This window comes from Zalophus californianus, chromosome 6 (genome assembly GCF_009762305.2).
Source record: "Zalophus californianus isolate mZalCal1 chromosome 6, mZalCal1.pri.v2, whole genome shotgun sequence".
Lineage (NCBI taxonomy): Eukaryota > Metazoa > Chordata > Mammalia > Carnivora > Otariidae > Zalophus > Zalophus californianus.
Window position 1 is genome coordinate 120,529,251 of NC_045600.1, and position 15,939 is coordinate 120,545,189.

Genomic DNA, 15,939 nt, shown 5'->3' on the forward strand with positions numbered 1-15,939 from the left:
AATTAAAATGATCAAGTTTGAGAACAGAAAGAAAAATGATTGAAGAAAAGCAAATGAAGCCTAAGGGACTTGTGAGAAACCATCAGGTGCACCAAGATATGAGCATAAGAAAGATGCACAGTATTGGCTAAAAAATTCCTGAAGTTGATAAAAAACATGAATCCTCATATCCAAGAAGCTCAACGAATTCCAAATAGGATAAAACCAAAGAGACCCAGACTAAGACACATATAATCAAACTGTGAAAAGCCGCAGAGAGAATCTGGAAATCATCAAGAGTGAAGTAACTCATCCTATATAGAGGAGCCTCAAAAATAGATTATCAGCCATTTTTTTCATCAGAAACCTTGGAGACCAGATGGCAGTGGAATGATTAAATATTTGAAGTGTTGAAAGATAACACCTATCAAAAAAAATTCTAAATCTGGCAAAATTACCCTTCAGAAGTGGAGAGAAATTAATAAATTCCCAGGTAACAAAACCTGAGGGACTTCATTACTACTAGACCTGCCCCACAAGAAAGGCTAAAATGAGTGTTCAGTTTGAAATGAAAGGATACTAGACAGTAACTTGAAGGTATATGAATATTAAAAGATCCCCAGTAAAGGTAAATGAAACTAGTATTACTTTAATTATTTTTTATAACTTCATTTTTTCTGTTATTGAAAAGACAAGTGCTTAAAAATAATTGCAAAGCTATGTTGTTTGGTACACAATGTATAAAGATGCAATTTGTAACATCAATAAATAGGGTGGTGCAAAGCAAATTGGGAAGAGATTTTGTATGTGGTTAAAGTAAAGCTTATGTCAATTCAAATTAGATTATTATAATATTAAGATGTGATATATATTCCCCAGGGTAACCAAAAAGAACATATCTGTAGAATATACATAAAGGAAACAAGAAGAGAATCAAAACATCTCACACACAAAAAATCAACTCAACGGAAAAGAAAAAGATGGAGGAAATGAAGGAACAAAAGGCTACTGAACATACAGAAAACTGCAAAAATGTAGAATACATTTTTGTATATAATAGCTAGAGATTGGAAGAATGGATACAGAATAAAACAGGATCCACCTATATGTTATTTATAAAAGAGTCACTTTACATCTAAAGACATACATAAATTTAAAGTGAAAGGATAGAAAATGTATATTCCATACAAATAGTAACAAAAGAGCTGAAGTGGCTATACTAATATGAGATGAAATAGACTTTAAGTTGAAGACTATAACAAGACAAAGAAGAACACCATATATTGATAAGTCAATTCTCTAAGATTTGGCAGTTATAAATATATATATGCACCAGACATCAGAACTCCAAATATATGGAATTGAAATGAGAATTAAACAGTTCTACAATAATACTAAACTTATGAGATGCTGGCAAACAGTGTGAAGAGGGAAATTTATACCTGTAGACACATATATTGAAAAGAAGAAACCAACTTTACACTTTAAGAAACTAAAAAAAAAATTAAAGTAAAATGAAAGCTAGCATAAAGAAAAAAAGAATAAAGAGTAGAGATAGATAAAATAAAGAATACTAACACTATATAGAAAAATCAATGGAATGAAACTTAGGTCCTTTGAAAAGATCAACTAAGTAGATAAACCTTTAATTAGACCAACTAAGAAAAAATAGAGAAGACTCAAATAACAAAAATCAAAAATGGAGGGGTGCCTGGGTGGCTCAGTCGTTAAGCATCTGCCTTCAGCTCAGGTCATGATCCCAGGATCCTGGGATCGAGCCCCACATTGGGCTTCCTGCTCCACTGGAAGCCTACTTCTCCCTCTCCCACTCCCCCTGCTTGTGTTCCTGCTCTTGCTATCTCTCTCTCTCTGTCAAATGAATAAATAAAATCTTAAAAAAAAATCAGAAATGGATGACATTTATATCAATTTTACAGAAATAAAAAGATTTACAAGAGAGTACTATGGAAAATTATATGCCAAAAAATTGGATAACCTAGGTGAAATGGAAAAATTCATAGAAACAGAAAATTTGCCAAAACTTAATTATAAAGAAAGAAAATCTGAACAGACTTACAATTAGTGTGGCAATTGAATTAGTAACTAAAAAAAAACTCTCAACAAAAACAGCCCTGAACCAAATGGCTTCACTGATGAATTCTACCAAACATGCAAAGAAGAATTACCTCCAGTTAAAACATGTGAAGAAACCCCAGTTAACAAAATTCAAAGTCTTCCCAAAAAGGATGAGGAAAGAATTGCTTCTTTACTCATTCTGTAAAACCAACATTACCCTACACCAAAGGCAGACAAAGACACTACAAGAAAGCCACACATCAGTATCCCTTATGAATATTAATGCAGAAATATTGTTAAGATGAAAATACCATCCAAAGGGATCTACAGATTCAGTGCAATCCCTATCAAAATCCAAGTGCCCCCCTTTTTTTGTAAAATGGAAAGCCCCATTCTAAAACTCATACAGAATCATATGGAACCCCAATTATCCAAAATAATCTTGAAAAAGAACAAATTGGAGATCTCACATTTCCTGATTTCAAAACTTACTACAAATCATGGTAATCAAAATAGTGTGATACTGTCATAATAACAGACACATTGACCAGTAGAATAAAACAGAGAACCCAGAAATAAACTTTAATATATGTGATCAAATGATTTTTGACAGGAGTGGCAAGACTTTTCAATGAATAAAGGACAGTCTTTTTAACAAATAGTGCTGGGAAAAACTGAATAGCCACATGTAAAAGAATGAAGTTGGATGCTTGTGTTATATATACAAAAACGAACTAAAAGTAGATCAGATATGTAAATGTAAATTAGAGCTAAAACTCTAAAACTCTTAGAAAAAGATGGGAAAGATGGGAAAAAGAGGCTCATGACATTGGATTTGGCAATGATTTGGATATGACCTTGGATATGACCTTAAAGCACAGGCAACAAAAACAATAACAAAATATAAATTGGACTACAGCAAAATTAAAGACTTCTGTGCATCACAGAACACAATCAACAGACTGAGAAGATAACCAGTGGAAGGGGAGAAAATACTTGCAAATCACATGTCTGATAAAGGTAGTTAATATTCAGATTATATAGAGAACTCCTACAAATCAATAACAACAACAACAACAACAAATCAAACAATCAGTTTAAAAATAGGCAAAGACTTGAATAGTCTATTTCTCCAAAGAAGATATACAAATGGCCAATAAGCATGTGAAAAGATGCTTAACATTATTAGTCACTAAGGGAATGAAAATCAAAACCACAGTGAGATACCGTTTCATACCCATTAGGATGGCTATTATGAAAAAAAAGAGAAAAAAAGAAGGAAGGAAGAAAGGAAGGAAGGAAGGATGGAGGGAGGGAGGGAGGGTGGGAGAGAGGTAGAGAAGGAGGGACGGAGGGAGGGAGGAGGGAGGGAGGAAGGCGGGAGTGAGGGAGGGAGAAAGAAAAGAAAAGAAAAAAGAAGTGTTGGCAAACTTACAGAGTAATTGGAATCCTTATGCATTGCTGGTAGGAATATAAAATAGTTCAACCACTGGGAAAAGCAGTATAACTACTTCTGAAAAAGTTAAACATAGAATTATTGCAAGGTCCAGCAATTCCAATTCTAAGTATATACCAAAAGAAACAAAAGCAGTGACTCAAACAGGTTTACACCTATGTTCACAGCAGCATTATTCACAATAGCCAAAAGTTAGAAACAAACCAAATGTACATCAACACATAAATAAACAAAATGTGATATATACATACAATGGAATATTATTTAGCCTTAAAAAGATACACTACATCAAAAAAAAAGATACACTACATCAAAAACTGATGATGTAATGTATGATGATTAACATAATTTAAAAAAAAAGAAAAGAAAGGAGGGAAAAATATAAAATTCTGACATATGCTACAACAAGAATGAATTTAGAAAATGGTAAATGAATGAAGTCTGGCACAAAAGGACAAATATTATATGATTCCACTTATGTGAGGTACCTAGAATAAGTAAATTTATAGAGAAAGTAGCATAGAGGTTACTAGGTCTGTGGGCAGAGTGGGGGAGGGGTGGCAGTGGAGAATGGGGAGTTAGTGTTTTGTTTTTGTTTAAAGATTTTATTTATTTATTTGAGAGAGAGAGAATGAGAGATAGAGAGCTCGAGAGGGAAGAGGGTTAGAGGGAGAAGCAGACTCCCTGCTGAGCAGGGAGCCCGATGTGGGACTCGATCCTGGGACTCCAGGATCATGACCTGAGCCGAAGGCAGTCTCTTAACCAACTGAGCCACCCAGGCGCCTGAGTTAGTGTTTAATGGGTACAGAGTTTCTGTTTGGGATGATGAAAACGTTCTGGAGATGAATGGTGGTGATGGTTGCACAGTAATATGAATGTACTTTACACTAAACTGTACACTTAAAAATGGTGCAAATGGTAAATATGCATTTTAACCCAATTTTTTAAAAAATAATTCTTTATTGTTTCATGTTTAATTTGTTGACTGTATGCTGTTTGTTTTGTTTTTTTTTTTTTTTTTGCTCTGCTTGTCTAATAAAGCTGTTTCATACCCATTTTCTGTCCTATACCTATCCTCTCTGTTTTCAGATCTTTGTCTTCTTCTGCCTTTAGGAAGGTTCTACAAGTTTGCCCCCTCCTTTCCACTTTAACTACTGTCCCCAGACAGGAACAGCACCATCATCTGGGAAATTCAGAATTAGAGACCCACACCAGAACTTCTGCTCAGAATCTGCATTTTAACAAAACCCTCAGTGACTTGTATGCCCATTAAAGTTTAAGAAGACATCCACGTCATTAAATTATTTTCAGCTGTGTCAATTCTACTATCTGTCCTCAGCATAAATTTCAATTCAGTGCCTATGGCTGGGAATCCTAGCGTTCTTTTCTTAGTTTCATAGCATCCAACTATGCCTTTATCTCAGGCTCTTCTTTCCCTATGTCTCCCTGCTCTTGTTCTAAAGAGTGCATAGGCATTCATGCCTTTGTCTACCAGACATATATATCTTCCAAATGTTTCAACTTTCATTTTCTACACTTCCATAATTTCATAGAACACCTTTTTGTTTTATTTATGATTATCCTTAGGTGGGATATATCCTAGAGACAAAGTGATTTTCTAGTGAGACTAATGGATATGGTGACCTTGGTCTCCTTTTGCCTCACTCTCACCTTGGAAGCCTTAGCCCCTTAAGGTATAAATCTGAAAATTTGGTTAATGTGCTCCATTTGGTAATGCCTAATTGTGTTCATTCAGAGTAGGACCCTCACTTCTGACTGCTGGGTTAACTGACTAGGCCCTGAAGTCAGATGCAATGTATGATACTTTGAATAGAATCTTGAATGATATCTTCCACTCTGGTATGCATGGCTTCCAAGTCCCGTGGATATCTACCTTCAGCAGCAATGGCTTTTCTTTGAGTGGGTGGGTTATATGTATTCGACTGTGTTCCCCAACCACTTTCAACCAGAGTCGTGTCCTCTGAAGCTATAGAGGGAAGGAGAGAGACAGAGAGAAAGAGAGAGGGACTGGGCGGTTGGGTTAGTGGGCAAGGCCAGACCACTCATTTGTCTGGCTCAGTGCTGTTTTCTAGCCCTTTCCAGGGGAAACTTACTGTGGTGATGAAGATATTCTATAATCTGTACTGTCTGATACAGTAGTTGCCAGCCATTTGTGGCCATTGAATGCTTGAAATATGGCCAGTGCTGTACACACACAGACACACACACACAATGGAATATTATGCAGCCATCAAAAAATGAAATCTTGCCATTTGCAACAACGTGGATGAAAATAGAGGGTATTATGCTAAGCGAAATAAGTCAGTCAGAGAAAGACAAGTATCATGATCTCACTGATATAAGGAATTTGAGAAACAAGACAGAGGATCATAGGGGAAGGGAGGGAAAAATGAAACAAGATGAAACCAGAGAGGGAGACAAACCATAAGAGACTCTTAATCTCAGGAAACAAACAGGGTTGCTGGAGTGGTTGGGGGTGGGAGGGATGGGTTGGCTGGGTGATGGACATTGGGAGTGTATGTGCTATGGTGAGCACTGTGAATTGTGTAAGACTGTTGAATCACAGACCTGTACCCCTTAAGCAAAGAATGCATCATATGTTAATAAATTTTTTTTTAAAAAAAAGAAAGAAAAAAGAAATGTGGCTAATGCATCAGAGGAACTGAATTTCAAATTTGATTTCATTTTAATTAATTTAAAATTTAAATGTAAAATAGTCACATGTGCCAATGTCTACCATTTTGAACAACATATTTCTAGATGTGAAACACTGCCAAGTGACGTAATCAGACCCAGATAGTTGGGGAGTACTTTCCTGGTTCTTTCAAACTGATTCCTCCTTTCCTCTTCAGAGTGTGGAGCCTGTGGTGTTCTCCTTAAGAACTCCCTAATCATCCACTCTGACTGTTCTGTTCCTGGCAGATGATTAAGGATCTGGCATACACCTTTCTGTTGGTTTTGGTTTTCAGCACTATTACCAGTTTTGGCCTTTGTGTTGCTTTATCACCATATTGTTTGAAAATCAGTAGGAGATGCATCAGGGCCTGTCTCATTTGCCTTATGTTACTACTCATTTCACCAAGATTGATATTTCTAAAATGATAGTGGATTTATCTTGAAACATGGAGATAGATGCTCCTGTCTTGGAAAAATGCTATCTACAAAGGGCTTTGCTATCTTATGACACTCTTGAGAAGTATCACATTGTGATTTCCATTCATTTATAGGAGAATTTATGCTTTTCTATGTACGTTGTTACCTGTGTTGATCGTTGTATCTCTTATCTATTACTACAATGTTTCTGTGTAACAAATACCTAGAAAGCCTCAATGCCAGATGATAGTAAGTGCTCATTACTTGTGTGTCTGTGTGATTAATGAGTATCTCTGCTCATCCTGACGAGCTCATTCACAGACCTGGGGCTGGATGGTCTCTGCAGGGATGAGTGGGCACCTGCATCCTGCTCCCCATGGCCATTCTCTGCCTAGGACAAGCAGATTCATCTGGGCATGGTTTTCTCACAGTAAAGGCAGAAGCACAAAAGAAGACTAGAAACAGAATGCCTCTTGGGAGCTAATCTTGAGACTGACACATTGTCACTTCCACAGTTCTGTCAGATGAAGCAAGTCACAAAGTTGGCCCTTATTCAGGAGGTGGGCAGACTGCTTCTTTTTAGTGAGAAGAATTGTAAATAACATGGCTAAGAGAGGATATTGGGAAACAAGGAAAGAATGGGGCTGCCAACACAATCAGCTTAACCCAAGGACTTTCCCAGAAACATGCTCAAAGAATCTGCATACCAAGAGCTTTCAGACAGTTCTGTGAATGTATTTTCTTATATTTTTTGTAAAATGAAACAAAAATTAGAATAAGTTAAATTTTGGTTTATGCCTTGTGTTTTTTCTACATTGAATAGTAAGCACTTGCTTTAGAATAAAACTTAGTTAGTTTGAATTATTTGACTTGGGTCCTTAACCCTAGCATCTGTGTTCCTATTCCTGGAAAAATGCCTGATGAACCTGGCATATGGAGAACCAGGAAGAAGATAACTATGAGTTAGCACAGAGGTGTTGCAAAGGGATAAATGATTACCTATAAAGCAATAGCCCAGATGTTCTGCTATCCCATGACCATAGATAACAACTATTGCTCAGAGTTCTTAGACATCCGTCCCAAGTACAAGCCAGAGGTCACACAGGAGATACTGCTAATGTACTCCTGGGCCCTGTTAGTTAAACAAGATTATGATCAGAGAGCTAGGACTCTACTGATGGCTGCATTTTACTGTCATCTTCCCTGCAGGCCAGGCCATAAAACCCATGGGCATCAACATTGTCCTGCTAAGAATTCACCCTGCAGCAGAAGGATTCACAGAGACTACCTGGTTATTAATGCAGGGGATATCACCAAGCATCTTGACCAGTAAGCCCATGGAGTTCTCAGTGAGTCAGTAACTGTGCAGGGCCAGGGCTCCTGCATGGAGTGCTTGAGAGGGCAGGTGTACCCTCTTGCACTTAGATTTCAGGGATTAAATCCAAGAAGGACTAAGCTATCTCTTTCCCTTTCTACTTCTTGAGTCCCATGCTGTCTGCTTATGCTTGATCTCCCATATCTTCAAAATCATTGTTTTGTTCAGTGACTATTTATGGGACACCTACTGTGTCTATGTGGGAGCTATTCCAGGCACTGGGGAAATGGCTGCTGACAGAAGAGACAAAGCCCTGCTCTAAGACTCACCTGAGGAAGTAAAAGGGACCTACAGGTCAACAAATAAATGGATGTTCGAACTGAGGATAGTTCTTAGTGTAATGAGAGCATTAAATGAGAGGAGAGGTAGATGAGGCTGAGATACTTTAGTTCTGGAAGGGCTCTGAGAATGCTAGTCAAGGACATTTTCATTTCTGTTCTGTCTGGTATTTACTATGAATCTAAAAGTTTAGTACAAATTGGTAAAGAGATTGTGTGCATTGTCTAATGATTTACTATAAGTAAGGATCCCAGACTCTACCCATAGTCCACCTTTCCCAGCAGCATTGGCAGGGGTACTTTTGCACCTTGGCCAACAGTGGACATTTCAGGCAAATGTTTTGTGGTACTAAGTGTGCTGATCAGCCAACAGAAACATTTCCACAGCAGCCTCTCTAGGTAGTCTGTGGGGAACTCTTCATTTGTGCAATGACATGAAGAGCTTGCACTTATTACTATTTTCAATTGGTGGAAATTTAAAAATGCTGATACCAAAGTACATCTCACAATCTTAATATAATTGAGACAAAGTGAAAACCCTTCAACATGCTAAAAGTCATGGGTCTCCTCAACTCAGACTTCCTCACTCTACTGTACAGGCAGAGGACAAACAAGATAGTTTATAGATCGTGTCTTAACATGGCTGTTATCACATCATAAGATTCATAGGATTTTAAATTTGCTAGGGATAATGATTCCCTTATAAGCTTTGACTTTATTCCTTGAATATTCATACTTTTGACTGTTAAACACATCTTTAGAAATATATCACTTATAAAAGCAACGCTATCTACTAAATTCTATCCTATTCCACGATGAGTTAAATATCACTACACCTGTTACCGCAGGTGTAGCATGTAGAATATTTATTTTCTTCCTTTACATATTATATTTACATATTGTCATATATATAATGAGAATGCTATATGTATATATACAATTTCTGTGTGTATATATTGTATATATTATGTGTATATATTGCATATATGCATATATATGTGCATATATAGAATTACAAATTTCTGTAACTTCTTTGATCTTCAACAAGAACCTCACTCACTGAGCAGGCTTTTAAAAGTTGAATATACAATATGTCATGCTTTAAGGCAGAAGAGATGTCAAAGAGGTAGTAGAGTGTAGAACTCTGGCTTCCTGGATGAATGTTGCATCTGCCTTCTAGTAGCATTGTAAATGTGGCCAATGTACTTATTCTTTCTGAGCCTTGGTTTGTTTATCTGCCAAATGGGAATGATAATAACACCTCCATAGTATGGTTATTAATCAAATGCATGAATATTCAAGGGCTGAGCATAGAGCTGGGTACAAAGCAAACTCTCAACCAGTGTTACATAAAGTACAGATATGACTGCATGCTGTCCTGAGCACCGAGATAATAAATCAACATCCTTTTCTATGGTGTTTCCCAGTCCTCTATCTGTCACTTCCCTACTTCTCTGTCTTTTTTTTTTAACTTTATACTTTCAGCACCCTCAAAATGGGATTCTTTGTAAAGAAAGGACATATTGAATGGTAGACACTTTTTTGGCTATCATCTTTCTCTGCTTTTCTATCATAAACATAAATTGCCGCTATAGAGACTCTAAGCACTGCTCTCTCTCAATCAGAAAACAAAACAGAAACAAGGACACCCCCCAAAAAAAGCATCTACTAAAGAGTAATCCTGCAGAAATCTTCAGCCAGTCATGTTTCTCATGACCCTGCCACTATTCCTTAGAAATAGAATTCTCAGATTATAGAGGGCTGTGGAAGTGAGCTAGATATTGGTTGAATTCTCCTCTCAGGACAAATAAGTTTATTGGGGAAAATAGGAAAAGTTGTGTGTGGATGCTGGGGATTATGCAAATGGAGCTCAGTCTTGTGGCTTCCTTGCCCTTGGTCCATGTCCTTTAACTAGGCTTGAGTTCTCAGTCCTGCAGACTCAAATTCCCTCCTACAGTTTCTGCAAAGTCCCAAGCCTCAAAATTTGGTAAATTCATGCAAAAATTTCACTCCCCAAGCCAGTCATGAATCTAGCCAACTTGGAAGAAGGTTTTATAGTTCAGGGAGTGGTTCTGGCCTACTACACCCTTCTTGATCTTTCTGCTTCCCCCCACCCCCACCCCAGCCTTTCCTTTTTCTTGCCTTTCTGTCCCAGTGGCACACAGACCTCTTTCCTTCCACTGTGTCATCCCTGTGCTTACCTTTTGTAGCATGAGTAGGCTCTTGTGTCCTACTTTCCAACAGGAGAGGGGTTTCTATGTTATTTCTTCCTTAGGAAGAAGAGTAGTAAATATATATTTTTTATCAAGTAAATTGGAAAAGGGCTCCATTTTACAGCCAGTCTTATGCCAGAATGAGGAGACAGGACAAGTATACTTGGGGACCCTTTTACAGATTCTTCCAACATCATGTTATATTTCCAGTAATGCCCATGAAACACATTACATAATGTCACAATCAGTGTGAATCCCTAAAAAATTTGGATATGTTCATGTTCCTGTTTGTGTGCATTTATTTTATGGGTGGCATTGAGAATGAATAAGAAAAACAAACAGAAAATACTAATCTCAGTTACTGACTCTAAGTAAATAGGTACCAAAATATATAGGAACTTTTTTAAAATTTGAATATTTCCAATAGAGATCTTTTCTTTTCTTTCATAAAAATTCATAATTTTAACAGAACCTTATTCTAATTTTGCCTTGTAGGCATCTTGTATAGATGTTGGGTTGTCAATATGCCACAAAACATGCCAGAATTTAAAAGTGTGAGGCTGGTTCTTCATTTGGCTAGAAAGTCGGAAGCTGTAGAAAAATATATCAAAGAGTTAGGTGTTGACTTTGGCTTACAGAATGTAATCCACTCCTTGGAGTGATAATTGAAAGTGTTATGACATTTGGAAAGGACACACTTTCACCATTGGTATGGATCTTACAGCATATGTCTATATGGCATTTTTATACCATTTATAGAGAATAATTTAGTATTTACCCATGATTGCCAAATATGTTAACATTTCCCTCACTGCTCTTCTTAGCCATTGAAAAGAAGAACTTTTCTCAGTCTTCCACTTATCCAGATGCTAATAGAAGGACATGCTTTACTACTGCACTTAGGTTAAATGAGACAACCCCAACAGAACTGGCCCATGCCTGGTGTTTTACTGGTGTTTTGGTTAAGATCTATTGATAGGAATAGAACTTGCTCATGTTGTGCAAAGTAGTAGAAGGTCTGTTGTGAATATTCATATAGAAGGCTATCTAGAGAAAGCTGAATACTGGCCTTCAAGAAAGCTGGAACATGAAAAGTGGTTGGGAATTCAAGATAACTCTAGGGATTTTAGGAGACATTCTTACTTCTTCATTCTTATCCACCACTGAATGGGTATAGCCAGGGCTGCCAGTTACACACTTCCACATAAGCCATAAAAATATTATTCCCCAGTTCTCGCTTCGGTGGGACATACACTAGAAAAAGAATGCTGTTACCTGAGATATATAGTACATACCCCGCAAGGCCATGTTCTGTGGTCCAGCCATAGTGACCAGTGTCTCTTTAACCATCCAATTTGCATTTTTCTCTACCTCTATGCTTTCACATCCCTCACTCTCCAATAGGAAAATGACATTGCAAGCCTCTAATTCAAGAACTTGCAAGGTCAGCTCCATTCTTGCCCTGTCTTTAATTCACTTCCGTGGAATAGAATCCCTTTAGTTCCATTCTACCTTTTAGGTCAGGCCACATCATAGATTCTTTTTATTATTATTATTATTATTATTATTATTATTATGTTAATCACCACACATCATAGATTCTTGATCAAGTAATGGTTGACTGTCCTTGAATCAGGGCCCCATCCCAGTCCCATCAGCTGTAACTGAGGTGAAAAAGGGGAGGCATTCTAGAGAAAAAGAATATAAAACATAGTGGCTTAATTGCATTTCAGCAGAGGGTGGGTGTAGGTTGATTTCCCTAAAATGAGGCTGTAGACAGAGTAGGAAATAAACTTGACATTTCTAGAAGTGTTGTTTCTTAATGGACAGTTGATTTAGCCATTGCATGGTGGAGGCTTAACTGTCCTTGGGTCATGATATAAATTCTTTCCATGGCTGCAGCTTACGCCAAGGGAAGCTAACACACTCAATTTTGATTCATAATCAATAACATAGAAGCCAAATATTCCCTTTGAAAAGATAGATGCTTTCATGGTGAGAAGCTCAGGAGCATTAGGATCTAGCCCAGCAGACGACTCTAATAAAATAGGATCAAGCAGAAGCTTGGCTGAGAGTTTCAAAGCGCAGCCTGTGCATCTGTAGCTACTTAGACACTTCACATGGAAAATCAAAGAATTCAATTTTGATTTAATCAGTGCTGTTGGCACATATAAGTTTTCTCTGTGCTATAAAGGTTAGAGAACCACTAAACAAGGAGGCAGAACAAAAATTGAAGACAAAAGTTTCCTAGAAACCCCTTTCTCTGCCCTTATTTAACCAAAGTCAACAAGGCTACATGAATAATTTTATCAGATTTAGAGGTTTTGTGTTGCTTTTCTTGATAAATCTGGTCTCTAAAGGTACTCAGAACTTATTCAGTATATGTTATGAAATATATTTAATCAGGTGTATCTTGGGGAAAAAAAGCCCTACATGGGGGCTACTCATGGTTTAGCTGGAAGCAGTTTTCCTGCTACATTTCTCATCCCATCTTTAATATCTGCCCTCATCTGTGTATTTCAGAATCACCACAACTGCAGCATGCATGATGGACTTGAGAAGATACCCCTTGGATGAGCAGAACTGCACCCTGGAAATTGAAAGCTGTGTGTATCTGTACTTCTTTTTCATTCACTGTATTTTAGGCCTTGTCATTATTTGTCATCTTTTCCAAGGCATATATAATTTTCTTGCCTTGGTTTTTAACTATCTTAAAGATGGGAGGTTTAATCCTCCACGCTGCAAATTACACTGTCATGAGAGAGAGAGACAGAGATAGAGACTTGGCATAAAAGAGTTCCCCGTTCTAATCTGATTAAGAGAGTCTGCTTGCTGTGCTGAAATATAAGAAAACAAATACTCCTCATCTTGGTCCATTCAGTGAAAAGAGAACAAACACTGAGATGCAATTTTCTCACAATATGCTTCATCACACATGAGTGGCTTTACTCCTGGGAACCTGGGCAGTTGGAGTAAATTCCCATCAGGAACTCAGCTTTACAAGCAGGCTATTCCTTCATTTTGTCAATTTTCTCAATTTGAAGAGTATTCAGATGGCTTATTGATAATTCAGTGTTGCATACTTCTTTGTGGGGGATGAGAGCTGCATCTTTATTATCTAACAAACAAGTGTCTCGCCTGCTACCTGAACTACATCTCCTGGCATATCCAGATGTTACTGTTGCTGTCGTCACTTACCCTGGTCTATCATAGATTGGTTTATAATTGGTCTCAATTGGATTTAGTCTTGTCTGTATTTATATGGATTTCTTTGAGGGGGATGGCAAATGGCTACAGTGTTACTCAATGCATTTGTGGTGAGAAGTGAGTGTCTTTGTGAGTAAACATACTGGGAAGTTGTGGTGGATGTAGGCCAGTTTTCACCCCAATTAGAGCTGGCCCCACAGTGCCCCTCACTTCCACACTACATCACTGTCAAGTTTTCTGAGAGCCATGATTTCAGAAAGTGAGGGACATGAAATCATGTCAAATGATACATAGTCGAATCATCTGGGGAGATTTAGCAAGGAGGACAGAAAGCTCAGGGGAAAGATGATTTCCCAATAGTTGAAGGACTATCTTAGAAGTTAAGTGGATTCTGTGTAGCCAGAGCTACAACTCCCAGTGAGGTGATGGAAGTTACTGGAAGGGAAATTTGGAACCTAAGTAAGGAAGCAGCTCCAAATGTCTGAAAACATAAAGAGTAGCCTCAGAGAGTACAGATTCTATTACTGTAATGTTTGAACTGAGGGGGATGATGGGCAGGAAGGTCTGTTATCAAAGAGATTTCCTCAGAAAGTGTGAGGCTGCTTGTCTTCAGAGAATCCATAGTTAAAGCATTTGAGTAGAAGTAGGGATTTTTTGGTGACCTGACTACACATATGCAAGAGGTTTTATTTAAGTCAAGTTGGAAATGTGGTGATGTGTGAGCCCCTACACAAGGGGGTGGGCACGCAAGCCTTGGGCACGGTATGCTGGCTTGAGCCACAGCCAGAAGACCAGTGGTACTGGGCTGGGTGAGTGAGGGAGAGAGAGTGGATGTACTCACCATACACACAGAATCCTGTAGATTCTTGTCATCCTTGTAAGGAGTTTGAACTTATTGCACTAATTGTATTGGGAAACATGTGAGGGGTTTAAGCATAGGAGTGGCTTGGTAAGATGTGTGTGTTATGAACAATTGCCATGGCTGCCAGATGAGAATGGAATATAAGGAAGTCAGAGGGAAGGGAGGAGACAGAAGCTGGAACCACCATGATCCAGGGAGAGAGTGTAGCAGATGGAACAAGGGAGATGACATTTACCATGGAGAGCAGTCATTTCCATAGCTTTGGTCTATTTGTCAAATATGGAGTGTCTGCCTTATGTCGTATTACACATTCAAATAAAAAAGTCCATTATACTGATAGGGTATTTTTCTCTAGGTGTGAGCTCTAATCAACCTTACTGATAAAGTTGACCTAATCCTTTAAAAGACTCTGGGTGCTACAAGAAATACCAGATTTTATTGTCTTATTTCCTCATTCTGAAGTTTCATGGATTGATTGATTACCAAGTGAATATGAACACCGTGCCAAGAGCTGGGCTTGGAGCTATAATCCAGCTAATAAACACTCCTCTCTCTAAGGGCCAAGGGTATTACAACAAAAGGCATTTCTAAAAATGACAAACCTCATAGCCAGGAACACCTGTTGAAGCCATCGAAAAATGCTGAGGAGGACACTATTTTGCCCTGAGAGTTTCTGCTGTTATCAAACATTGATCAGTTAAATTCACCCTCAGTGTTTTAAGTTTTCCATAGCTTTTCAGAGTTGCCTTTCTAGAATTCTTTATATTTGAGTTTTCATTTTTTTCTTACAACCATCTTCTTCAGTGCTGTTAATATATATATATATTTGTTAATATATATTTTAAATTCATTTCAATGCAACACCCAGTCCTCTACAATTAGGATTTACAAACAAAACTCTGATCAGAGCATTCAACTTCCCCAGTGCCTCTACTTTTCAGCACCAGTGTGGTACAAATCAAACAGCACAGGTAACCAAAAATATTCAACAATTAGTTCTTTGATGACACTTTTTCTCATAGACAAGCACAATAAACAAATCTACTTCAAATATGGGCAAGCTGTTACTCCATTTTATTAGTTACAGTTTCTTCAGCATTGCATGTAAATAAAATGGTGATTCTTCATTTCTGCCATGTCCCTGCTTTCTCTCCTGGCAGATGGCTATACCACAGATGACATTGAATTTTACTGGCGTGGTGGCGATAAGGCTGTCACCGGAGTGGAGAGGATTGAGCTCCCACAGTTCTCTATTGTGGAGCATCGTCTGGTCTCAAGGAATGTCGTCTTTGCCACAGGTGAGTCCTGTGTCCACTCACTGGCTGAGTAAACAGTGATGGTCTCCTAATGAAACTGTGCAACTGAATCACAGCACTGGG

The 15,939-nt window shown here is 37.9% G+C and overlaps 1 protein-coding gene across 2 annotated transcripts in view; it reads left to right on the top strand.

Annotated features, from left to right (window-relative positions):
* GABRB3 (gamma-aminobutyric acid type A receptor subunit beta3) overlaps positions 1-15,939 on the top strand; it is a 284,327-nt gene that overhangs the window by 225,950 nt on the left and 42,438 nt on the right. For both annotated transcript variants that reach the window (XM_027572184.2, XM_027572185.2), the window contains exons 5-6: positions 13,015-13,097; positions 15,721-15,858. In XM_027572184.2, the coding sequence (XP_027427985.1) occupies positions 13,015-13,097; positions 15,721-15,858 (221 nt within the window). The remainder of the gene's footprint in view (positions 1-13,014; positions 13,098-15,720; positions 15,859-15,939) is intronic.